General features: G+C 35.9%; 1 protein-coding gene and 1 long non-coding RNA gene across 2 annotated transcripts; both read left to right on the top strand.

Moving 5' to 3' along the window:
* Nucleotides 1-68: 68 nt before the first annotated feature.
* On the top strand, nucleotides 69-10,661 carry BET1 (Bet1 golgi vesicular membrane trafficking protein). The gene is made up of 4 exons (XM_047753400.1): nucleotides 69-248; nucleotides 4,908-5,032; nucleotides 8,208-8,264; nucleotides 9,790-10,661. Exons 1-4 carry the CDS (start codon nucleotides 230-232, stop codon nucleotides 9,943-9,945), a joined length of 357 nt encoding a protein of 118 aa, XP_047609356.1. The 5' UTR covers nucleotides 69-229; the 3' UTR covers nucleotides 9,946-10,661.
* A 5,559-nt stretch (nucleotides 10,662-16,220) lies between these two features.
* LOC125111314 (uncharacterized) lies at nucleotides 16,221-25,465 on the top strand. The gene is made up of 3 exons (XR_007130855.1): nucleotides 16,221-16,449; nucleotides 21,379-21,486; nucleotides 25,225-25,465. It is a non-coding gene; the product is annotated as an uncharacterized LOC125111314 (long non-coding RNA).
* The last annotated feature ends 927 nt before the right edge of the window (nucleotides 25,466-26,392 follow it).

Raw genomic sequence — 26,392 nt, 5'->3', positions numbered from 1 at the left:
GCGAACTACATTTCCCAGAATGCCATTCAAGCCGCCTCGCAAGGCCAATAAGTGCCTTGGGTGACGCCATCAGCCAGCGCGATGTTTAGACTCCACTGATGTCGTGGCGCTTTGGGGAAAGAAGTTGGTGTTTCGCCGGGCCCTGGTACTGAGGACGCTGTCCGGGTGGCCCCTAGCCTCTTCCTGCCCACCCCGTCGGCCCGCCTTTTCCCCCCGCTCCTCTGGCAGGATGAGGCGTGCAGGCCTGGGTAAGAAGAGGGCTGAGATTCGAAGTTCGGGGGCCGCAGAACTGGCGGTGCTGGGTGCCAGGACACGGGAGGAAGTCAGACCTGTCTCCTGTCACTGGAATCAGCCAGAAAGCAGGAGGTCTGGAGGGGTCTTTGGAGACGGTGCCAAGTGGAAACACACCGTTTTGTCCCAGATTCTGGGGGTCCTTAAGTTTGGTTCAGTCCCAAGTACTGGATGGTAAGTTTAGAGAGAGTAGTGGAGGGCTTGGGGTGAGGTATGCCCAGGTGTCAACTACTGAGTTTTTAGTGTTACTGCCTGAGCGTGATTATGGAAATTGCTGAGTTTCTCGAAATCTGTCTTCGGTTTCTTTTAGGGGGGCCTAATGTTAATTTCTTCAGAAGCGAAATTTGAGAAGTTAGTGTTGCATGCAAAGCACACCAATAATCATATTAGTCTGGTAACAGTGAGTTACAAAGGTAAAGGTGGCATTACAACTGTTAAAGGCCATGATCTGGAACATCAGGGTCAAAGGCCATTTAACCCAGAACATTTCTTATATAAGCCTTGTTCAGCTGTTAAGGCTATAGAATGTGGTAATACTTGGTGACTTAGCATTTGTTCTTGACCTTTTGGCTTAGGAAGCAGGTTCATAAAGCAGCATAAATAAGTTAGGTACAAGGACTTATAATGGGACTTATAACACACAGCCATTAAAACAGTATTTTCTGATTCCGAAGCTATTAAGAGATGATTGGGAAAAAAGAAAAGAGAAAAACCTTCTAAATCAGTGCACAGTATACCTGACAAAACATAGGAAATATTTTTTAAAAGATAATGTTACCTTTTTTAGTTCTTATAATAAGGTGGGAGGAAAAAGTTTTTCAAAAGTGCCAGGTATTTAAAGTTAGTGAAAGTTGCCAGTAACTCTAGGCACATACATTGGTTAGTAAATTGTAGTATGAGAAACAGCTTTTGAAATATGTAGTCTGTATGAATGATGAATACTTGGATCATAGAAGGAAAGTTGGCCAGGTACATTGTAGAGAAAAAAGATAACTCATTTTGAACAAGTTTAGTTTTATATACTTAAGTGTTTTTCCGTTTTATCATTACTGATTGTGTACTTGAGTAAGCTCTAGGTATACAGTCATTTGTAGTTCTGTTTGTGTTTCCAATCTAGCTGAAGAGTAGAAACATGTACAAAAATAAATTATAGTACAAGGTGGTAGCACTACAACCAAATATCAATTAAGTTCTAGAGATAGTGAATGCCTCATGGATTTCAGAGACAGAACATTTGGTACTTTGTGGAGACTTAGGAACTTGGACTAAAGCTGGAATAACAAAATGTAGGAAAGACAAATTCCAGTTGAAAGGATGACAACCCCCAAAAAAACAATTGTAGTACTACAATCTAAAACTGTGAATGATGTATTTACAGGATTTTGATTAGGCAGATTTGGTTGAAGTAGGAGACTTGGAACCAGAAACAGCCACATTGTAGAGACCTTTGAGTGCCAGGCCAGGGAGTTTGGATCTCATCACTAGGTTCTTTGGCCTCTTTGAATGTTTTTGTGCAGGAGTGTGCAATAATAAATTGTAGGGAAAGGACTTAAGAAGTTGTGGTTTACAAGAAATAGCAACAACAACAACAACAACAAAAAAAAGGAGTTCCCGTCGTGGCGCAGTGGTTAACAAATCCGACTAGGAACCATGAGGTTGCGGGTTCGGTCCCTGCCCTTGCTCAGTGGGTTAACGATCCGGCGTTGCCGTGAGCTGTGGTGTAGGTTGCAGACGCGGCTCGGATCCCGTGTTGCTGTGGCTCTGGCGTAGGCCGGTGGCTACAGCTCCGATTCAACCCCTAGCCTGGGAACCTCCATATGCCGCGGGAGCGGCCCAAGAAATAGCAACAACAACAACAAAAAAAAAAGAAGTTGTGGTTTGAAGTCCTGACTGTACATTAGAATCACCTGGAGAGCTTCTAAAGCATTGCTGCCTGGAACCCAGCCCAGCTTAATTAAATTAGAATCTCTATGATAGTGTGGGTATTTTTTTATTTTTTGTTTTTAAGCTCCCCTGTAGTTGAGGCAAGGTGGTTACTTAGGTGTCTATTGCTCTAATTTACATTGATGTGATGTGACATGAAGTGACAAGAGTTGTTTTTTTTTTTTTTAATTATCAATGTGTATTGACCTGGAGCTTTAAACTTGTGATCATGAGTCTGATAGATATTCATGTGGAAAAGCTTCCACATTTCACATGACTCTAAATAATTTGGTTTGGTTATTGACAGAAACTATCCAGAAGTAGCATTTGTCTAATGGACAAAATCTGAGAATCATCTTTGGCGTTCATTAGCTTTCCTACAACTTTTCATAGCAGTAAGTCACATAAAAAGAAGTGGCTAAATTTATCTATCTATCTACATATATATTTATGTAATATATATCTTTATATTATATAAGTATATAAAATATATCTTTGATTATATATATAATATAGAAATGGGTGGACGATGATGTGAAGGGAGATTAATAGAAGAAATAAATGTGCATTTAAAGATTTCTAGGCAATAAGTAAAATGAGAATTTCACTTATAATAAATGGAACACTATGGAAGAACTCTAAAAATAAAATTAAGATAGGTAAAATTAATAATAAAGGAAATGAAACAACTAGCCATTAATTTAGAAATGAATTCCTTGGTAAGGTTGTCAAGTGATTAAATTCAACCAGTTAATAATGACTTATTGGGTCAATGTTATATATCCAGAACTTTACTCACATAAAATATAAGGACAATTTTCTTTTCTTTATGGATTTTGGTCCTAGAGTTTTTACAGAGTATCATTGATTAATAAGGTGATAATACATCTTTTTTTTTTTTTTAATGCCTTCACCTGGGGCATGTGGAAGTTCCCTGGTCAGGGACTGATTTGGAGCTGCAGCTGCAACCTATGCCACAGCTGCAGCAATGCCAGATCCTTTAATCCATGGTGTAGGGGCATCAAATCCCTGCCTCTACAGAAACCAAGCCGCTGCAGTTGGATTCTTAACCCACTATGCCACAGCAGGAACTCCTGAGAATGCATTTTAAAATGATTAATTTAATTATTGAGGGGGGGGAACATTATGTCTAGTTACCTGAGTCCTTAACTTTTGTAATAGCACACTTAGCTTTGTGGATAGTGTCAGTAGTTGAGGGAAAATTTGGAGAATGCAGCTCTTTCTCTTCAGGAATATACATGTTTAACATTTTGTCGTGGGTTTTGTGGTGGTGGAGACTGTTTGCTGCATGTAAAATACTCAGGTGCAGAGAATATAGAAGAGACACTACCTCTGTCCTCAAAGAAGCTTATGACTCCAGTGTTGATAAAGGCACATTCAAAATTGAATAACAGTGAACTTGATGTCTGTTAATTAATTTATGCATTTACAAGTATTTATTGGGTGTTCCTTACTGTGTATGTATGTTTGTGAGGAGTAAATAGCCATGAGCCCAACAGATTTAGTTTCTGTCCTAGGAGTGCAGTCTGGAGTGTAATAATAGTGTTAGGTATAGTCAGAGCTATAAGAATTCAAGGGAGAGTGTTTTGCTTTTTAGAGAAAGTGAGATTTTTCCTGTGCCTTGAAGGAGCTTCCTATTCACACTTTGACCTTCTTTCAATAACGAGTGCTGCCTGCTACTTTCTGACCTCCCATCTCTTGTCACTGCCACTCCACATTTATAGAGACCTCTAGTTTCTGTATCATCCCTTTCCTCCATATTCACGGGCTTCTACTGACACGACTTCAGTCCTCGTTCAGTCTAGGCCCCATAATCCATGTCTTTACCCACCCTTCTGGCAAAGGAATCTCAGTGTGTTGGGACTCTGTTCTTCAGGAGCCCTAACACTGTAAACCTCCAATTGTTGATCCAACCAACCATCTAGCTTCTCATGGGCTAACTTAGGCTGATGAGTTCTTCTTCAGAAAAATCACATATCTTGGAGAAAAATTCACTATTCAAGGCTCATGCCACATGTTTGATTGCCTGATGAATATCAGGTACTGTATTTGGCAGTGGCTGGGACTATATTCCTGTATTCCCAATGCTCTTCCCTAGAAGATGAACTCCAAAAGGGAGCACCTAGAAAGAACAATGGATCTCATACAAATCTCAAGTATTTGTTGAAGAGTGAATGAGTCTCCCTCTTAAGTCTTAACTAATATTCTCTGTAAGTTATCCCAGCACTCTTCTATTTAAAAGAAAGAGATATCAGTACAGGACCCTCCTTCTGCCATGAACTCCACCCTGCTGTGTTATCTTCTTTCCCCCCTTTCACTTTCTTCCATGATGTTGATGTTACTACTTTTAGATCTTCTTAAAATTATATAGTTCTAAGGAGCAAGAAATGAGTCCTGAATATCCTTATATATCAATACCTATTTCAGTGTCTTGTGGGCAGTCAACACATGTATATTGAACTGAATTGAATATTCTTTGCTTAAGAGAGAACTATTAGAATTGTCTGACCTCTATTTGGTTATCAGTTGTTAAAAGTTCTCTTGGAGCGTGAGTTTTAAAGACATATGTGGTCTGCAACACCCTCCAGGGGTCTTTTTCAGTTCTTTCCTGTCAAGGTTTCAAAGGGGGCTTGTTTTTGTTGCAACTGGGCTTGTGACTCTGATCCTCACAGGTGAAGGAGTGCCTCCTGGCAACTATGGAAACTATGGCTATCCTAATAGTGGGTATAGTGCCTGTGAAGAAGAAAATGAGAGACTCACAGAAAGTCTGAGAAACAAAGTAACTGCTATAAAATCTGTAAGTATATAACAGATATCATATTCTTTTTAATTTGTGTGTTTATGTACATATATTTGTATACCTTAAAAATATATACTTTTATTGGCATCATACTAAGGAATTCAGTTCACCTAATGTAGTTCGGTGATATGAGCTGTTTCCCCAATTCAGAGATAATAAAGCAACTATGAAACTAGAAAACACAAATCGCCTACTTTCTACAACCGTCATTCATGCCAGGGAAAGAAATTTCCAGGAGAAAAAAGCTTTCTTCTGACAAGGTGCCTAAATGATCAATATTGGAATTTAAAAAAAAATCATTTAATTCTTAATTTCTTCTAAATATTGTATTTTCTACATTATTAACATACTTAATAATGTATGTATTGCTTAGTTCATAGATTACATCCTTTTGATTTACTATGACCTTGAAAACAGTGCTCATTTCAGAATGTAACAGTCTCCAGGCTGAATATAATTCCATTTTCCAAAATTTTAGCAACATGACTCAAAATTTAGACATGATTTTAGTACAAGTTTAGAAAATGTGGCCAATCAAAACATATAATATATATAGCACAGAGAACTCTACCCAATATTCTGTGATAATCCATGTGGGGAAAGAATCTGAAAGAATGGATGTGCATGCAGGTATAATGGAATCACTTTGTTGTACAGCAGAAATTATTACAACATTATAAATCAACTGTACTTCAGTAAACTTTTTTTTAAAAAAGGAAAAAGAAAACAACACACACAAAAAACATATGGTACATTTGTTTATTTTCTTTAAACTTCAGCTGTTCTTTGTAGCTAAATCTAAAATGCTGTATGTCTGTAGTAATGTCTCAGAGCATTCCACCTTCCACCCCCAAGCAGCTTGTCTTCTGAGTCGTCTTCTTCTCATCTCAAAAGCTTTATATCTCAGTCTTTAATGTTTCTGCCTTTGTACCTCATGTCAGTCACCAGGTCCTATGCACCTTTCTTTCTACTGTTTCTATTTCATCTTCTCTATTTCTAATAGTATCCCCTGATTTTCTTAGGTGAACTTTGGGGAAAGCCTTTTAACTTCTCTGTTCCTAATTTTTTGCATGTTCTGAACTGAACTATACTCTGTCATTCTTTTAGAATACTTTTAAAATTGCACCCTGTGCTCCCAGAAATCTTCAGTGGCCTCCCATGATGTTGAAGTCCACACTCTGTAGCTTGATCACATAGGTTCTGCAAATATCATCCACATCTTTTCAGACCTTACTGCCCATACTTCCAGAATGTGTGCATGCTTTCTGCCAGACAGATTCGAGACCTCCTTGTGTCCTGTGCATATTGTCACTCTCCCACTCCCATATCTTTGGTCCTGCTATTCCTTTTCCTTAGATGTCCTCTCCCTCCTGACATTCACTTAGGTCTTTCCCATCTGAAAGGCTCCAGCTCTAAGCTTTACCTAATCACCACATCAAGGTACCTTTTTCTTTATGAACATAAGACCGTTCATACCATTTCTGTAGGACTTATTGCATAATGATCTGCATTGAAATTACTTGTATGTAAAAGAAATTGACTAGAACATAGAGCTTTCGGAGTTCCCTTTGTGGCGCAGTGGTTAATGAATCCGAATAGGAACCAGGAGGTTGCGGGTTCGATCCCTGCCCTTGCTCAGTGGGTTGACGATCCGGCGTTGCCATGAGCTATGGTGTAGGTCACAGACGCGGCTCGGATCCTGAGTTGCTGTGGCTCTGGCGTAGGCAGGCAGCTACAGCTCCGACTGGACCCCTAGCCTGGGAACCTCCATATGCCATGGGAGCGGCCCAAGAATAGGCAAAAAGACAAAAAAAAAGAAAAAGAAAAAAAGAATATAGAGTTTTCTATTGTAATTAGTTTTATATTCTACATAGCACTTAACATAATTCCTTATAGTCATATTGAGTTAATATGTATTAAAGGAATTGCAAAAAGCTAGTTTTAACAGTGTATATGATTGATTCTGCATTAAAATAAAGATGCTATATACTATAGAGCATTCACTGGAAGATTATGTTGCCAAAACTTAATTGGTATTTCATTAGTCTTTGGAAAATAGAATTGTGTTCAGCCTGGAGTCTCATATTCTGACATGAGTATTGTTTTCGTAGTCATATTAAATCAAAAGGAGTTGATCTATGAACTAAACAATGTTAATAATTTAGAAAATATACTACTTAGAGGAAATTAAATGATTTTTTAAAAAATTAACATTGATAATTTTGGTTCCTTGTTAGAAGAAAGCTTTTGTTTTCCCTGAAATTTTCTTTCTTTTGCACAAATGACAGCTGAATTAAGTGATTTGGACTGTCTAGCTTTATAGATGCTTCATTTTCCCTGAATTGCTGAATTTGAAGAAAAAGCTCATATTCTGATATATAGAATTCTACAGTAGTTTTGGGTAAATATTACCCCATATGCTTTCCACACAAAATAAGTTGACAATATTTGCAATGGTTTGCCAAAATTTTCAGTAGTTTCCAAGATTTAGTAATAGTATATTTATTCAGATATCTTAGAAGTGAAGCCTTTGATGAATTTGTCATATAAAGTGTTTGGTTTGGTTAGTAGTTGTAGCCACTTATTTCATTTAGATTCAACCTCTGTTCTGCATAGCTTCTGGATATGGATAACACCAGCTTGTAAAATTTTTTTCCAATTTTTTATCATACTTTAAAGAAAATACCTTTAGAATCTAATAAATAATTAATTTAAATATATATTCAAAATATTGTCACATTTCTTTAGGAAGGTATTACTTATATCTGGATTTGAATTGATAATATGGGAACTTGTATGCATTTTTAAAATGTAAACAAATAAATATGCAAATAAGTGCTGTTGTATTAATAATGTAAAGAGAGCAAGAATGTAAGGATAAGAGAACCAGAGAGAAGTATGTACCAAAATTGAAAGATAGACTTAAACATTAGATGAAATCAAAATGAAGAACAGGGAGACAATGTCCATAGTGGGAAAGGAATAGAAATTCTAAATTTATTTTCCATTAATTTCAGTGGGAAAAATATCAAAAGAAGACAGTATATTTTATATTTTTAGAATATGACTTTATTTGAGAAAATGTTTATGCTTCAAATGACATCATTGTTTTTACTTCATAATACCTAAAACATTTATATAAGCAAAAATGTATATGCTTTCTTCTTTATAGCTTTCCATTGAAATAGGCCATGAAGTTAAACATCAAAATAAATTATTAGCTGAAATGGTAAGTGATTATGATTTTAACGTTAGGAAACTTCATCTGATAGTCTCAAATTTGGTTTGGAATAGATCTAAGATTTTTTTTTGCCATATTTTTACATTTTTCATCTTGCCTAACACATATAAGCAGGAGGAGGAGGTGGAAGCCCATGTATTCTTTAATCCTGTGTTTAGAAACAGAATTAGACTCAGGAAAAATCTCTGTTTTGAGCTTTCTTAAAGATCTCAGTGGATGGAGACTGCCAAGTAATCAAAAGTTCTTTATATCCAACCAACAAAATGACTTTCACTTAATGTAAACCTCTTTCTTTTGCTTGATTTCCTGAGGATCACTTGGAACAAGTCAATAAGATGTGAACATAGTAACATCTCCAAGTCTTTTATCTGGAGTCTAAACAAGCTCAATAACATATACCATTTCTTGTTAGAGGCGCTTTCCATTCTCTAATGTTATTTTGGATGTCAAACTCCTGTGGACCTTCCCTAGTTTCCTCACATGCTTTTAAAATTTATACTATTTAAAAATGTATATTGCACTAAAAGCAATCTCCTTGCAAAGGTTGTGCATTAGGATCACTTGAGGAACTTTCTGAAAATATTTATGCATGGTTCTCACTCTAAATATACTGATTCAGGAGTTCTCATTCTGGGCCAGCAGGAACCTCTGTATGCCACAGATATGGCCCTAAAAAGAATGAATGGATGAATAAACAAACCAACACACTGATTCAGAATTTTAGGGGCAAGTACCTAGTTGTCTATATTTTGAAAAAAGCATCTCAGATGCTTCTGATACATAACCCCAGTAAGGAACCATAGATCTAAGGTGCTTGAACTACATAGAACCTGAGCTGTACAAAGGTTGTCATTATGCCAGGATGTTAAGATTTATTTGAAAGGGCAGTGTTTCTAATCCATACCTGGTCCTCTTAAGGACTTTTTCAGCTATGTTTTAATGTGGTGGTTTTTCCCCATCCATATTTGCCATCTTTGCCACATTTTACCACCTCTAGAATATTCTGTTACCTGTTAATAGACTCTGCTGACTTTCAACGTCAGCTACCTGAAAAAAGGATCTAAAAGTAAAGGTATGTTTAGCTGCTAACCATGTTTAATTTTGGATGAATTGCTGTACTTGGAAGCAGCTAGCCATTTGACCTTGAAGAGCAATGCCCTACCAATAAGTGGGAAAAAACCCATGTGGGTAGATGAACTACTTGCTTTTATTGTTAATGCTTTTTCATCCACATAATTAGAGTAAGATCTAAATACTTGGGAATTTTGAATTACTCTGGAGCTGGAAAAAATATTTACTGGATAATGAAAGAGCTTTTTATTTATTGAGAAAATTACTCTATTTTGCATAATCAGACTGATTATCTAAGTTATAAACAGGCTCTTGAATTAATTAAACACAGAAAATGTCATTAAAAATGTGTTCTAATAACAATATATTAAATTCCTTACATGTGCATATGTAGAATATTAGAATCTAACTACTATATTTTGTTTTCCTTTTCTCCTCATAGGATTCACAGTTTGATTCTACAACTGGATTTCTAGGTAAAACTATGGGAAAACTGAAGATTTTATCCAGAGGGAGCCAAACAAAGCTGCTGTGTTATATGATGCTGTTTTCCTTGTTTGTCTTTTTTGTCATTTATTGGATTATTAAACTGAGGTGATGCAAGTAAGTGTGAGTTTGGAATTTGTTCCAACTTAGGCTTGGAGTACCACTTTGGTAAAAAATCAGCATCTAAACATTCCTAACTTTCAAATACTGTGGCTTTTTCCATTGAAGATTATTGAATTTTACTTGTTTTGTAAGTCACATTAGATAATACAGTGCTCGTTGAATACTGTTTCTTAATGATTCCTTTTTTGCCCCTATTTTCAGGGGTATTAAGCTAGTCTGAGGTCAGTCTGGCCCTAACATTTTTCTTCCCTGTTTTTTACTGTCAGATTAAATAGCAGTATAGTATTTTGTCATTACCATAAATGTAGGTTTCTGTTCCATGTAAAGAAACTTAGTGGGAGAATAACAGAATGCCTTGAGAGCCTGACATCGGGCACTTGAAGTGGTGAGCAAGTGTGTGATGGATGGTAAATGTATTTTCCTGAACTGTCATTGCCCCCAGTGATGTACTCTCCCTCTCTTCTCCTTTATTTGGTTAAAAACTGTAGGGCTTATTTCTTTTTACGTGCAATTTTAATAATTTTTAATGATAGGACGCCTCTTTCTTCTCTGCCCAAGGACCTCATTCTTAAATAAAACTTGTTATTTTGGCATTATTTCTTCTAATAGGGTCCAAAACAGAGGTGTACCAGTACATTACAGAATAATGTGAAGCTAAAGCAATTGCTGAGCTTAATATGGAAATAAAATGTTCAAGAAAATTAATTGCCTCTGCTTTATTATGTGCTGCTTAGAATAAATATTGGACATACCCAAGCATTGAATTTAGGGTTAAGAGTATTGTTACTTTAATCCAGTGTGTTTGTTTATCGAAAACAAAATGCAAAAGTGGACTGCTAAGTATAAAGAGATAATAAAATATTAAATGCTCTGTATTGGTATTATTTTGGAATTTGACCATTTATGGACTCCAAAAATAAAATTTTTAATGAAATATATTAATTGACTTTGTGACTTCTTTGTTCAAGTTTTTCTCTCTCTCTTTCCCTCTCTCTTCATAGACTCTGAGAATCGGTTCTGAAAACTCAGAACAAACTTAAGGAAGCTTAACATATTTGTATTATTTTAGGACTTGCTTCAAACAAATGAGATAAATCATGGCTGTAGTTTCAAAAAATTTCTTTAATTTTACCTATAAATCCATTAACTTTATGCTGAATTTGCTGTCCTTTTTGTTCATCTCTAATTACCTATCAATTTAGGCCTATGTTTTCTGGCTCTATTTGTGGTCATCTGGGCCTCTACGTGACTGAAAAGATACCAGAGGTGAAGGGGTTAAGTGACAGCATGTGAGAGACAAATCTGAGGTGTGAGGTAAGGGACACTGGATTGAGTTACTTGACCTGGGTTCAAATCTCCATTCCTTCACTTGCTCTGTGTTTTGGAGCCTGTTTCTTCATTAAATCATTTATTTCATCGGATTGTTGTGAGAGGAAGATAATGTATTGGAAAGTGCCTGACAGATGATAATCACTTAATAAATGCTAGCTCTCCTGATCATTAATGGACACAACACATCTGAAAAGGGAATTAATTTCAGAGCAAGACAGTAAGTTTGAAGTAATGATGTGACCTCTAAGGAGAAATTTCTCTCAGACAATTAGACATTGATATGTTTTTCAAGAATTATTTAACTGTGTACTCTCAACTACGTAACATCAGGGCTCAGGGAAACTCAAAAATCATTGTCAATAATTAAAATTGCAAAAAAACAGCGGGGGGGGGGGGGGTAGAAGGCTGAAAAAATGACTGGAAGGTGGAAACAGAAGAAAGTCAACAGCAGAAATATGTGGGATTAAAGCCTTAGGGAAAAAGCAATGATGGCAAGAGAAGCATGAATTTCAGTATTAAGGTTTGGCTATTATATGAAAGTACTTTGTAAAGTATTAAAACATTGTTTCAATGTTGGCTGTTACCAAGGAGGGGAAGATTTCAGGAAAGGGGTTTGGAATGATGTAAAAGTGATTCTCATCACTGCATTATGCAGCATTTCCTATTTTGCAGTTCTTTTTTACGAATGCCTAAAACAGATCCCTAACCAACATTTTATGTCACCCCTTCTCAGGGCTACCTTTGCTGAGATTCCTGGCAGGAGGGAATTCTGCTGGAAGGGTCCGCCTCTGCCCTGTCAGGGAGCCTTCTGCCAGTACCCCTTTTCTTGCTTCTGCTTGGGGACCCTAAGGAAAAAGTATGTCCAGAAATACAGTTTTGGGAAAACATCAAATATGGAAAAGTTCTAATTCTTTATAATCCTTTACAAGCTCATTGCTAAATTTGAAAAGGACTTTATTGCTATTGGTGTCTGAGAGGCTGACTAATTAATAACTGAACAAGCAAAATATTCATATTACCAATTTTCTTCAAACAACATAAAACTGGCAGGTGTTTGGGTGGTGGTTGATTATACTATAAACCCTGTATTTTAAACAGTAAAACAGCTCCAGAAAAATCCCAGATGTACAATTTTTTTCTACAAAATATCTAGGCACTTCATTTCTTAGGAGTTGGTCCTTGGAAGTATTCTGACACAGGTTTGCCAGATGCAAATGACATAAATGAGAGTTTATCTGCTCCATCCCCTACAGATAGCAAGCATAGGTCTCTATAATGAGGAAAAGGAGAATTATACATAATCCTGGTAGAATTTAAATTAGCATGCAAATTAATTCTTGGATACTACTTGAGCAGAGAATAGTTGTTAGATCTAAAACAAATATGCATCATTTTAAACATCAGAATTCTGGAGGAGAAAACCCTAGCACCTGTACCCATAAAGAGCTTCTGTTTCTGTCAAACTAGTTCTCGTCACTTTCCAGTGCTCTTAAGTTTCTAATTATGTGTATTGAATTTTCTTCCTTGTAGAAAAAGAGGGGAAAGTACTTGATAATTTGAGTTCATTCAGTTAGTAAATAACTTGACAGGCCATATTGATGAATAAACTTTGACACACTATTTACTGGGAAATAGAATAGCATCGTAGCTAAGACTGAAAACTATGAAGTCACACTGCCTGAGCTTAAGTCCTGGCTCCACCATTTACATTGTAACCTTGGGGCAATGACTTCTCAACCTCAGTTACTGTATTTGTAAAACAGGAATAAATATTTTACAAAGGTACCATTAATACCTCATAGGGTTACTGTGATATATAAATGATACTACCTAAGAAGAACTTAGAATGGGTTCCTGGTACTCAATGGTGGCCATTTCCTTTGTGGTTCTGCATATGCACAGGCGCTTGGGAATTTTAATCTGTCTCACTAGCCCACATGTTGCTGATAAAATTTTGGCTATTTTCTCCTCCTCCCACTGTCCTACCAGGGAAAAAATCAGCTGTTTTATCTGTTTTTTATTTATTTGTCTTTTCTGGGAAGGATCATCATTTGCTGGAAGTTAGTTCATTTATGTTTCTCTGTATCCTTGACAATCTGATGATTTTAAAAAACTATGATTTTCAGAGTTCCCTGGTGGCCTAGCAGTTAAGGATTTGGCATTGTCACTGATGTGGCTCAGATTCTATCCCTGGCCCAGGAACTTCTGCACGCTGCAGGCGTAGCCAAAAATAATAATAATAATAATAAATAAAAAGCTTTTTAAATCTATGGTCTTTTTGCTTTTTGTTTTTTAGTGTACCTACCTTGAGTAAATATTAGAAGGAGACCAACAGAATTTTCAACTTTCTGGAAGCAGAAACTTAAAGGGAGAGTGCTTAGAAAGTGTTCTACCTGTAGAGGTTTGGAAAAAGTTGGTAAGCATTCCATTTCCCTTTACTTTTTCTATTGTCATAGTTCTAACTTTCTTCTATTTTGAAATATTGATTTATGGTATGAGGTAATGGGAATGAATGATTTTATGTTTTATTTACAAAGTACCAACCACTTATTCTCATGGTAAATATTAACACTTTTTTCTTTCCTTAGATATTGCTATGGTATGTGATAGGGTCTTTTTCTTCTATATGTATTTTGTTCCATCCAATTTTTTATCCTTGCACCAATACCACACTATTTTAACTATTGAATTGTTTATAGTGTTTTGATAGGCAACACATAATCTATTCAATTTATTCTTTCTGAGGAACCTCAACATACTTGGGTAATATTTTAACAAAGTATAGTGGATTTTTGTGAAGAACCACATTAATCTTTTATAATCTTAACTGAACAAAAACCTAAAATGTTTCCCTATTGGGAAGTTAGATCCTGACTCCAAACAAATTCCGTATTTTCTTTCATTATATGTTTATATTTAATGATATATAGTGGTAAACCAGCTCTCTTGAGAGGGGGGAGAATTTATTTCTAGTAATTTTCAATTTCTGTGGTATGAATATTCCCACCACACTTACTTCAAACTACCAAATGTGACAGCTTTGAACACAGAGTTATGAAAGCATATGCAGGCTCTAATAAGCTGGTACAAGCTGTCCCTAGTACAACACTGGTTATATTGATGATAAATATCCTTTTAAAAAATGTAGAAGTTATTTTTTTCCTAAATGAGAATCCCTCACTTAAATTTTAATAGAGGAGTTCCCGTCGTGGCGCAGTGATTAACGAATCCAACTAGGAACCATGAGGCTACAGCTCCAATTCAACTCCTAGCCTGGGAACCTCCATATGCCGCAGAAAGCGGCCCTAGAAAAGGCAAAAAGACAAAAAAAAAAGTTAGTATTCTACAAAGAATTTATGACACTCAAAAAGAAAAACTAATGTTTAAATTTCTTTTTACTAATTAAGTCAACTTTGCAACTTCAGCAAGGATCAGTTTAATATGCAAAATTGTATAAAAACTCTTCCTATCTGTCCTTTTTCAAAGATCTACAATCATGGTGTGATTCACATGAGAGCAGACAGTTGAATCTGACTTTATCAGTATTTATGAATTTTCTCATGACTACAATGAATTTTGGAAGGGACAGGAAAAATCATAGCATAGTTGAAATAAAAGTCCAGATAAAACAGATATTAATGTGTAATGAAAAACTTTGTCATTTATACGTATTTTATAAGTATTCCTCTCCAACTTCATCTCATTAATGAATAAATAGTCTTAGATGGTGATAATTTATTAAGCTTTCTGCATTATTGAAAAATCCATTGGCATTAAAGCATGTAATATAAGCTTTTTTACTTTCAAGGAAACTGGAGTATAATTGTTACATTAGATAACCTGTATTTTGGAAAATTTATTGGAATGAAATGCTTTAGTCTCCTTATAGACAGATTTAATGCTCAGTGTCTTCACAAACAGTCCTTTGAAATGTTTTAATTTCCGGAGTTCACATTGTGACTCAGTGGGCTAAGAACCTGACATAGTCTCCCGTGTTACTGCAAGCTGTGGTGTAGGTCTCAGATGGGGTTTGGATCCTGCATTGCTGTGGCTGTGGCATAGGCCGGCAGCTATAGCTCCAATTTTACTCCTAGCCCGGGAACTTCCATATGCTGTATGCTGCAGGTGCAGCCCTAAAAAGAAAAACAGTTTTAATTTCATATTAATGTATATTTATATTTAAATTATTTAAACATTATTTGAAAGGTGAGTTTTTTGTTTGCATGTGCACGCATACACGCGCGCGCGCGCACACACACCAATTCTATGCAGAACAAATATGATGACTTTTGTTAAAGAAATCACACTATTAGATTAAAATTCCTTCCATATTTAATGGATTCTCTCCTAGCTTATTGCTTTAAAGACAAGCAAACTTTCGACTGGTGTAAGCTAGTCAGCTCCCTTAAACTCTCTTTGCGTTTGCTTCTCATTTTGGGGGTAGGGTAGGGTTGGGGTGGGTGCCATGCCTGTAGCTTCTCATAACTAAATAATTTAAATTTACTTTTACAGTAGTTCTAAAATAGTTAGAACTCACACAGATAGCTTCTTAAGGGAGATCAACGGATGTACATTCTTTTTATTGATTACACATTTTCATCCTTAAAATTGCCATAAAAATGACCTTTTTCAAAGGTTCAGTGGAAACTGAGCACCGAGGACATGGCATCTGCCAACACAAGTGACCTTACACTAAATACCTGTGTTTTCCCTAGAGCACTTGGCACAATCATAGATCTCAAGAAGTGTTTGGTGAGTAAACTACGTTTCCTACTAGAGAACATATCTCTTTTATTATCTCTCACTAAAATCCCAGAGGCCATAGAAAATCCTTAATAAAAATATGTGACATGGTTAATGGCATTCCAAGTTCAGTTATCAGCTGAGCTTCTCTGAATATCAGAAGCACAGTACTGTAGCCATTATGTTAAATAGGGGCCGAAAATTATTGCTAATTAAACTTCTTATATTTTTCACTTTATAAAGCTGAAGGAAAATGGGCTAAAATTGAATGTTCTGCCTAAGAGGTCAAGAACGGATGCCACAAGGCACAACAGGGTAGAGGCAGTGAAGAAAGCCATTTAATATTCCTCTGCTTCCATCACCAATCCCACTTCAAAACATAAGAGGTTTATCAACATCTCTGATCCAAGTTAATCAGGTAGGTAGGGCATTCTATTACAGAAAACCTATTTTTTGTTTTGTTTTGTTTTGTTTTAACATTTCCCCCTGTTTCTGAGTAATTAGACTTGACCTCTGTTCTTAGCCACAATATTTGTATATCACCAAAAGCCCTACAATGACAAGATGTATAACCCACTGAGCCATTAATGTAAGTGGTGGCTTCTTATTTACCAGGAACTTTCATTGGCATGTAGATCAAGGACTTATTCAGGTCAGAGAATGGGACATTACACAGGGTTGGAAGCAGTTTGGCATACCCAGTCACTATAGCATTTCTGGGTTGTCCACATCTCACTGTCATTGAGAGTACACTCATCGCCTTTTCTTCATATCTGTTACCTTGCTATCTCTTGAAAAAGGAAATCAGAGGAAATAGGAGCTTTATTTTAGCTCTTTCTGAATAAGTGGTGCATTCTCATTCATGAAAGGCAAGTGATAAAATATTAGCAACCTCATAACTCTGCTCTTTAAGTCTACCATAAATCTTCAGAGCTAAAAATTTCTGGTCTGTTCACTGGATTATAGAATTTATAGTGACTTGAAAAATGAGGATTCCAACATATATCTAATATTCCTAAAGGAAAAATGGAGAAAATGGAAATGAGGCAAGTTTTGAAGCGATAATGAATAAAAATTACACAAGTGCTCAGATTGATAGGCCACACTATGATGCAAACAGGTTATAAAGAAGCCACGTCCCACAGCTAGGCACAGAATATTAAAAGTGCAAAACATTAAAGATGAAGAAAATAAATCAAGTGTATTTCCTTAGTAAAAGGAAAATTGAATGTGCAACGAAGATGAACATAAGAAAAATATTTTAAAGAAAAAAAGTACCTAATTTGTTAGGCCATGTTCTTGCAAATGCGAGCTGTTTCTTGCCCTCTTCTTAGATCTTACAGACTAAGAAAAATGGGTGTAAATGGCTTATGAAATAACCCCCCAATCTAGGAACTCCATAATGGAGATGAAAATAGCACCACTCCAGACACACAGGTGAGGACTAATGGGAACAGGGATCAGAGAGAAACAGCTTAAATTTATGCCCCAAATTCATGTACTTATGTCACCTGCTCTTGTGCAAAGAGATAGTATGGTTCAAGTCCACTGCTCCTCTTCAAAGCCTTGTACCTACAAGTACAAGAAATAAGATCCTTAAAAACAGTAATAAACATAGTTGGAAAGTCAAATCTGGGAAAAATATATAGGATTATGGCAGTTTAAGAAGACTTGTTTCACTCACTTTTAACATCAGCCCTTGTACCAGTTTCACAGATGAGCAGACCAGCAGTAAACCCCCCAGAAATAGCTGGAAAAGACTCTGCTGTTCTTTACTCCCACACCTGAAGTTGAGGGGTCAAAGGAACCCAGGATTGAAACTGGATATAAGTGTAGGCAAAGTAAATGATCAGTTCGATAAGAATTAGGGCTGATGGTTGTGTGATTTGGTCTATTCCCAGTGACCACATGCTCGATAACTATTTACTGAGTGAATGAATGCAATCTGAAAACACAAAAGAAGGCATAACTTTAATACATAATTTAGATCACTCAGAAATACATCATACATTCTCAAAATAAATTTTAAAAAGAAATTGAATCTATCTACTGATTTTTGTGCAACCATAATTAAAAGAGGACACACATTTAGGGAATTTCTGCTGTGGCACAGCAGGTTAAAGATCCAGTATTGTCTCTACAGTGGCTCGGGTTGCTGATGAGGCATGGATTTGATCTCTGGCCAGGGAACGTCCATATGCCGCATGTGCAGCCAAAAGAAAAAAAAAATGACAAATTTATGACAATTAAGAGATCATATTAAGCTGAAGTTTACTAATTTGTGACATGACATTTGGGGGGAAATTCCACTATTTTCAGGCAATAGAAGCGTATTTTTAAATAAAAATATATATAATGCACCTTTCAGTTGGTTGTATGTCCTTGCCATTGCACTGAAAACTCCCATGGCTAGGCTTTCAAGTGGACATTGGTTGCCAGCACCTAGGAACTTCCTATTACAGGGCATTCTCTGCCTGTGTCAGTGTTCCTTCCCACCCCAGAAGCTAAAGTGGCTGAAGTCACTCTCCTCCTGCCCTTCTGGTACCTGGCTATAGGCTCAGAATCCAGGCTTGACCAGTTGATACTTCCAACGAGGACTTCAAAAGATGCGGGCAGCTGAGAGACTACTAACAGCAGAAGCCTCAGCATCAGTCATTGAACAGAGGTAGATGTGGAGACCAGTGGCACAGCCTGAGTGTCTCATGTTGAATGGTCTGGCACAGACCAAAAGACAATAAGCTTGATGTCCACTAGTGACACTGCCAGTGGTGACCATCCAGAGTGCTCACGAGTCAGGAATGTGCTTCCTGCTCTCTAGCCAACCTTCATTTGTCCATCTCCCTTTTCTGTTCTTGATCCCCAAGCTCCCAGAATGACTATGTGGGCAACCTTCAACGAGATTCATTTTCTCTTCAAGTTAGCCAAAGCTATTTTCTTAGCATAAAATTCTTACTGCTATAGCTTACCATGTGAGATTCAAGTTCATGTTCTATAGAAACTTTAATATTACTATAGTAATAGAGTATAAGAATATAAGTGAAAGAGAAAACACACAAAATGAGCCTACGGCCTCTTACCTTACTTGCCACTTTAACTTGTAGAAGAAGAAAAAAATTCTGTGTCATGGGGTGAATTGAGTAATTTATAATTGAGTAATTTATTAGTAATTAGAAGTATTTCTAATTTGTCTCGGTGATACATAAACCATTATATCTGCCGACAGCAAGGCAGACCATAACAGCTGCAGATGACTCTTTGGCTCAAAATCTGACAGTGCTGTATCATACACTTTGTCTTTCAGATAGTGCATTCTTATTACAAAAGCAGTTTTCATTTTTAACTAGGTAACTTACCTCTTGGGAGTATGAAATTGATGATGTTTTTATTCACTGATGTTACCTTCCTGTAACTTAAAAGTAGCAGCTGATTAGGGAATTTGCTGATCTGATTCACCATTTGAATATCCTTCTGGGATGTACATAAACATAAAATGGACTAACTCGTATATGCTAAAGTAATTTAAAAAGCTCATATCATCATAGGGTTCTACAGGAAGAAAATTGGATGCTAGTCTAAAAGTTCTCTCTTTGCTGAAGAAGAGGGGCAAAAAAGGAAAAATAATTATATTCCTATATGTGTATATTCTATTACATAAAATATTCTGACTCTACATGTACCAGCAACTTCCCTTAAATTTCCTTTCACTCATTAATTCAGAGATGTCATCAAGAGAAATTTAAATTTTAATGATGAATAAAAATAAAACATTCTCAATCTTTTTAAAAATTATAATTTATTTTTTATTAAAGTATAGTTGATTTACAATGTTGTGCCAATTTCTGCAATACAGTAAAGTGACCCCATCATACACACACACACACACACACACACACACACACACACATACTCCTTTTTTTATATTATCTTCCATCATGGTCTTTCCCAAGAGATTGGATATAGTTCCCCGTGCTGTACATAGGATCCCATTGTTTATCCATTCTAAATGTAATAATTTGCTTCTACTAACCACAAACCTCCAGTCTACCCCACTTCCTTCCCCCCTCCCTCCTCCTTGGCAACCACAAGTCTGTTCCCTATGTCTGTAAGTCTAAAACACTCTCAATCTTAAATGGAAGCAAGATTCAATCAAATAAATATTTCTTTTCCAAAGGGCCCATGTGTAAAAACATTGGTCATGATTCCTATTGGAAACACAATTGGATTTTGTCATAGAGACGATATCTTCTACAAACTATGAGGTCTAATAGTTTCTTTTTGAGAGGAGGGAGCATGGGAAAGTGTATCTTTCAAGAGGTTTCTGTATGTCTGAATAATGTTAAAATGATGACTTCACTTCCGCTTTTTTTAAAAGAAAGAAAGAAGATGCCTTCTTATAGGTGGATTCTTAGTCCATCTTTATGAATTTGGGATTCTAGGTGCTAGATGAGAAGAGGACATCTGTTCCTTAATTAAGGAAGAAGGAATTGTTTACTGGCTCCAGTGCTCTATCTAAAGAACATAAGTGTGCTCTCTCCTTTTACTGCTACCTAATTGCCATACAACTGCACAATCCTTACCCATGCAACTGCCTTTAGCTGCTTACCTGGAGCTATTTTATGTTACTTCTGTGTGACTATTTTACAATTCAGAAAAAAAAATAACTGGCACGCAGAAGTAATTAGTTAAGATACGTTTGGGAGAGAAAGGGAATGTAGCTTTTATCAAAATGTTTTGAAAGGCTAGATGAAGGTTTTCAAGTTTAATAGTATCCAGTGGGGCTTATTATCTGGATAAATTGCTTTTTAAAAGTTAAGAACTCTAGGAAGTTCCCATTGTGTCTCAGCAGTAACAGACCTAATTAGTATCCATGAGGCTGCTGGTTCGATCCCTGGCCTTGCTCAGTGGGTTAAGGATCCTTGTATTACAGTGAGCTGTGGTGTAGGTCGCAGACTCAGTGCCTCTAATCCTGCAGTGTTGTGGTTGTGGTGTAGGTTGGCAGCTGCAGCTCAGATTCAACCCCTAGCCTGGTAATTTCCATATATCACAGGTACAGCACTAAAAAGCCAAAAAAAAAAAAAAGTTAAGAACTATAAAATATGTGGGAAATTAATATAAAATTTTAATTCACAGGATAAATATATTTAATAAGTAGAATATCAACATTTAAAAAATTAAGTCTATAACAATATAAATTGCATAAAAGACAATTAGGAAACATTAAAGACAGTAAATTTTTATTCTATAAGAATTAAAGTTGTTAAGTTATTATTTCTGACACTTACCTGCTTCTGTTATTACAAGAAACTGTAAAAAAGAGGTTTTTTTTTGTTTGTTTTGTTTTTTTAAGCTAATGATTGTGAAAGAGACTTTGGGAGCACTATGATCCAAACCACCATTTAAAAAGTGATAAAACTATGAGGTCATTACATGAATCAGATGGCCTAAGATCCCAGAGGTAAGTGGTGGTAAAGTCAAAACTAGATCTCATTACCTTTTAATCAAGTCCATTTTTTTCCATTTCACCACCTAGGCTCCACCTCAACTGTGTTTGCTTCGCAACCACTTTTGTCATCTGAATGTTACTGAAAAGAGATATAATTAACAGCAAGTTTCTTTGTTGGCTTTAAAATATCTAGACAGCTAGATTAGCTAGCTAGCTAGATAGATAGCTTGGTTATGCTACTGTAACATTCTTAGTGGCTTAAAATGCCAAAATCTATTTCTTGCTCTTGCCACATACCTAATACAGGTTGTCTAGGTAGCCCTGCTCTATGTTATCTTCGGTGCTGACATTGAGCGGGTCTCATCTTTGAGCTTCATAATCACAGAAGGAAGAAAAATGGGATGTGATAAACAGTGCTTTACACTTGTGTCCAGCAAAGACAGGTGACATTCTGTTTACACTTCATCGCCAAAGTCTATCACATAGCCACCCACATATCAGAAGGCAAGAAGGGAAATCTTCCCATGTTCCTATAAAGAAAGAAAAATACTTAGTAAGCAGCATTCAAGACTACGTTAGATATATAACAGCTATTCCTTTGAGCTTTGCAGGGACAATATTCACGTCATTATATATTCACTGAATAATGAATATTCATATATCTGCAAAAATGCTACCAGAAAACAGAAGGCTAATGAAATGTGATATCTGATTATACAAACCTACTTCATGAAACATATTATGTTACTAAACAGATTTTTAAGTGGGTAACATACAAGACCAAAGAACCCCTAGTATTTAAAAACCCTATTATCACTTGAAGTTTCAATTTCTTCAGAAATACACTTGTTTATTGATTAGACAAATACTTTGCAGACAAATGCTACTTTTCCCCTCAATTCAGTTTTACCCAATTTAATAATGAAGTCAGGGCAGAAAATTTATGCTATAGTATGTCTTCTGTTTTATTGAAAACTGACCATGGTTTGAGGGGAGTACCTAGAGAAAGAATGAAATAGCCTAGGTGTAGGGAAGATCTAAACATCTGAAGGGTCATATCAAGTTGTCACTAAAATGCTAAATGTTCTTAGGGGAAAGAAAGTTCACAGCCAAATAAATTGCTCGTTCATTGCTTAAACCGTATGTGCTATGTTAGCTGCTTTAAACGTTTACATTTTTCCAGTGCTATTCAGCTTATTCAAGGTTAATATAGGAGAACAATTGCCTGTAGAAAGAGTAATAATATTATGACAATTACCCAAAGGTCTTAAAAGCTGACTAACTGAAGCTTTGGTGGGGCAGGAAAACGTTTGCGTCAGAAACATTTAGGTTTAAATTTTAGCTTTTCCGTTTTTAGCTGGGTAGCAATTCATGTAATCTCTTCCAGCACAGTTTCCTTTTCTGTGAACTGGGGTTAGCTTTATCTCTGTCACAGGGCTGGGTTTTTTTGTTATGTTTTTAAATTTTATTGGGGTATAGTTGATTTACAATGTTTGACTAGCTTCACCTTTACAGCAAAGTGAATCAGCTATAGATATACATATGTCCATTCTTTTCCCCCAAATAGGTTGTTATAGAACACTGAGTAGACCTCCCTGGGCTATACTGTAGGTCCTTGTTACCCATCTATTCTCTATATAGTAATGGGGTGTATGTGCTAATCCCGCCCTCCCAGTTTATCCCTCCCCTCATGGTTTTCTCTTTGGTAACCCTGAATTTGATTTCTAAATATACGAGTTTGTTGCTGTTTTATAAATTATTTTGTATCTTTTTTTTTTATTGGATTCCACATGTAAGTGATATGTGGACTGTTGAAGGGCTCATTCATTCTTTTGTTCTTCAAAATGTTTAATAAGCCACCCAACGTGGCATGCACTTGGCTGGGCATGAGGGACACAATAAAGTGTAGAGCAAACAAAAGAGAAGCTAAATCCAGAGATAATCGAAACAAGCATATTTTGATAAAGAAGTAGGGAAATCAGAGGGAGAGTTACTAAGGAGACCATTTTGGATGAGATGGTTAGAGAAGCCCTCTCTGAGAAGCTGAGATTGGGAGGATGGAGATGAGTCAACTAAGCAAAGAGCTTGGGAGTAAGGCCAATTGGTCAGTGGCCATAGAATTGCAAGGGTAGGAAGCTGACTCAATGAGATGGGGCACTGGAGTTCCCTAGTGGCCTACCAGTTGAGGATCCAGTGTTGTCACTTCTGTGGTACAGGTTTGATTCTTCATCTGGGAACTTGCCTTAAAAAAAATGAGATAGGGCATAATAAGCCCTCACAGAACCTCCAACACTTTTGCCTCACTACTCTTTTACCCACTACCACCTAGTGAGTACAATAGCAACCAATAAGAGCCTTTGGGAGAATTCATTGTTAATATAATAAGTTAAGTATAGTTTCCTGAGATATTTTCAAAGAGGAGGAAAAAAATGAATACAGTTTCCTAGGAATGTGTAATCTTAGAATAGGTCATCAGTTCTAAAATACTCAAAACCAGTTTTATGTTTGGCTTTCTAGAATTTAATTAATAGGTTAGTTGTCTGTACTATATTGAAGTTTTAGCAAAATAAATGATCTAAAGATATATTCCTTTTAGCCTAAATACCATTCGAATTCAGTTACTTATCTCAGAGGATGGTAGTCAAAGTTGCTGAATTATCTAGGATGAGCTGAACAAAAATTTTGCTTATAAAAGTTTTCAACTTGACACGCCTTGAGGTGTCTGTGTATTTTTCATGTCTCATTACCTTTACTGAAAAATCACTCTGAGGAAAACAGGCCATCCAAATAAAACAGACCATCCAAATAAAATTGTCTTTAAAATATGCAATGACAAAGCTCTACCACTAAGTTCCATCTAACACTTTGATCAAATATTCCTGTCAAGTACCAAGGCAACAGTCTCCTGATTCAGCCTACATAAAATTCAAAGGTATGAAGACAAACATGTTTTCAAGACAAGAAATATCCCAAGTACTAGCCTAGTGTACAGGTTAGAACAGATTCAAAGTCACTCTCAAGCAGAATGTCCCATCACCTTTGATGCCAAAAGCTCTGTAAACAGTGAACAAACCTTAATTCCATGTTATGATTCCTTGAAAAAAGATCTATAGGGGCCTGAACTGGAGTATCCAGGTGGCCACCATTAAATTATGACACTTTTATTAACCACAAATGATCATGATTGGATAAAATATGAAACAAACTCAAGTACTATCATACTAAGCTAATTCTTACATTTTAAAGTATAATAAAAATCATCTTTTCTTTTACAGTTACCCAGAAAGCTATTGTTCATAGATCCTGCCTACATTCTTCTTACCTAGGAGATAGAGTTGATGGCGTTAGAGCATTCTTATGTTTAAATTGTCATTACACACTTATTGTGAACATTTATATATTATATATATGTATGTATATTATATATCATATGTATGCTACAAATAGGTACCTTTGCAATATATCCTATTTAGTAAAGCTCTGTAATAATATTGTCATATCTTCTTTGCTCAACTTTTGAAAGTAAAAATTGAACATCCTTCTTTCACAATGTGAAAAGTGGTTCCAGATGTGAGGGGATAGGAAAAAGCAAGGATAAAAGATTGATTTAGGTTTTCTATCACATCAGCCTTCCATTAATTCACTGATTAGCTGCTCAGTTTTTTTCAGCAACTCTCCTGAAATTATATTTACTTCACTTTTAAAAATATATAAAATTACTTAGAAACCAAGATATAGGTGTTTTCTCAGGTGGACCCTTCAGATTCTAAGTAATGAAAACAGTGGAAGCCTGGTTCTGCAAATTTCAGCTTTTCCTTGTCATTTGTCCAGAAGCCTAAAAGGAAACAGGCTTCCTTCCAGGCCCATCTATCACAGCCACAGAGTTATGCAATAAAACGTCAAAATAATGACTTGGAGACACTGTGAAAAGCTACAGTCCCTTCCAAACTTCCAAGAAAGAGGTAAGCTTTTATAAAAATAAGTATATTTTATGGACTTATAATACTTTGAAAATTGAAAACAATATAGAGTTATAGTTGAGCATAATATTAAAAGTAGCGTCATGACATTCTTCAACTATTTGAGTGAAAGCAGCCTTTTCACACACTATCTGAGATCATTTCAGCTTTCAAAAATGATAAGAGTCTGCTTGTAATTAACACATAAAGGATGACTCAATGACAATTTAATTTTTTGTGTAAAAGCAACATGCACTGGCATGGAATTTTTCCTATTAAAGCCCAATCTCCTTTGCTGTTAGTTTTCAGATACTTTCTAATATGTAGTATAAAAATTTTTGCATTATTTTTTAAAATAAAAATTGGTTAATTTTTTTTTTCACAACCAAAGCCACATATAAGGAAGTTCCTGATCAAAAATAAAAACATCTTTTTCAAATATTCATGTTCATGGTAGAAATTTTAGAAAACAGAAAAGTATAAAGCAGAAAATTAAAACTGTCTAGATTTCACCATCCAAAGATGAGTGCTTTTAATATTCTTATACATTTTGCTTCAGGTTTTAAATCTTTTTGTTTAGAAAAAATTTAGAAGGATAGAAAAGTTGCAAGTATAGCACAGAGGGTTACCGTATATACTTCAGACAGCTTCCCTTAAGGTTAGGGCTTACATTATCATAGTACTGTTACCAAAACTTAGGAAATCAACATTGGAACAATCCTATTAATGAAGCCAAAGACTATTAAAATTATCCAGCTTTTTTTTGTTTTGTTATTAATGTCCTTTTACTGTTTCCAGGATCCTCTTTAGGATCTCATGTTGTATTAGGTGTCATGTTTCTGACATGTGATGAGATTGACACTTCAGAAGAAGACTACTCAGTTATTTTAACTTCTTTCTACAATGGACAGTGGAAAAACTGGCTGTCATTGTCTACAATATATACCTTTTTATTGCCT

Source organism: Phacochoerus africanus, chromosome 11 (genome assembly GCF_016906955.1).
Source record: "Phacochoerus africanus isolate WHEZ1 chromosome 11, ROS_Pafr_v1, whole genome shotgun sequence".
NCBI lineage: Eukaryota > Metazoa > Chordata > Mammalia > Artiodactyla > Suidae > Phacochoerus > Phacochoerus africanus.
The sequence above is the reverse complement of the archived record's forward strand: the minus strand, read 5'-3'. Positions and strand labels throughout refer to the sequence as shown.

What these genes read in the sequence shown, in the direction of transcription:
- BET1 (XM_047753400.1), top strand. An exon ending in AAGTAACTGCTATAAAATCT is followed by an intron (nt 5,033 to 8,207) that starts GTAAGTATATAA and finishes TCTTCTTTATAG; the next exon opens with CTTTCCATTGAAATAGGCCA. An exon ending in ATAAATTATTAGCTGAAATG is followed by an intron (nt 8,265 to 9,789) that starts GTAAGTGATTAT and finishes TTCTCCTCATAG; the next exon opens with GATTCACAGTTTGATTCTAC.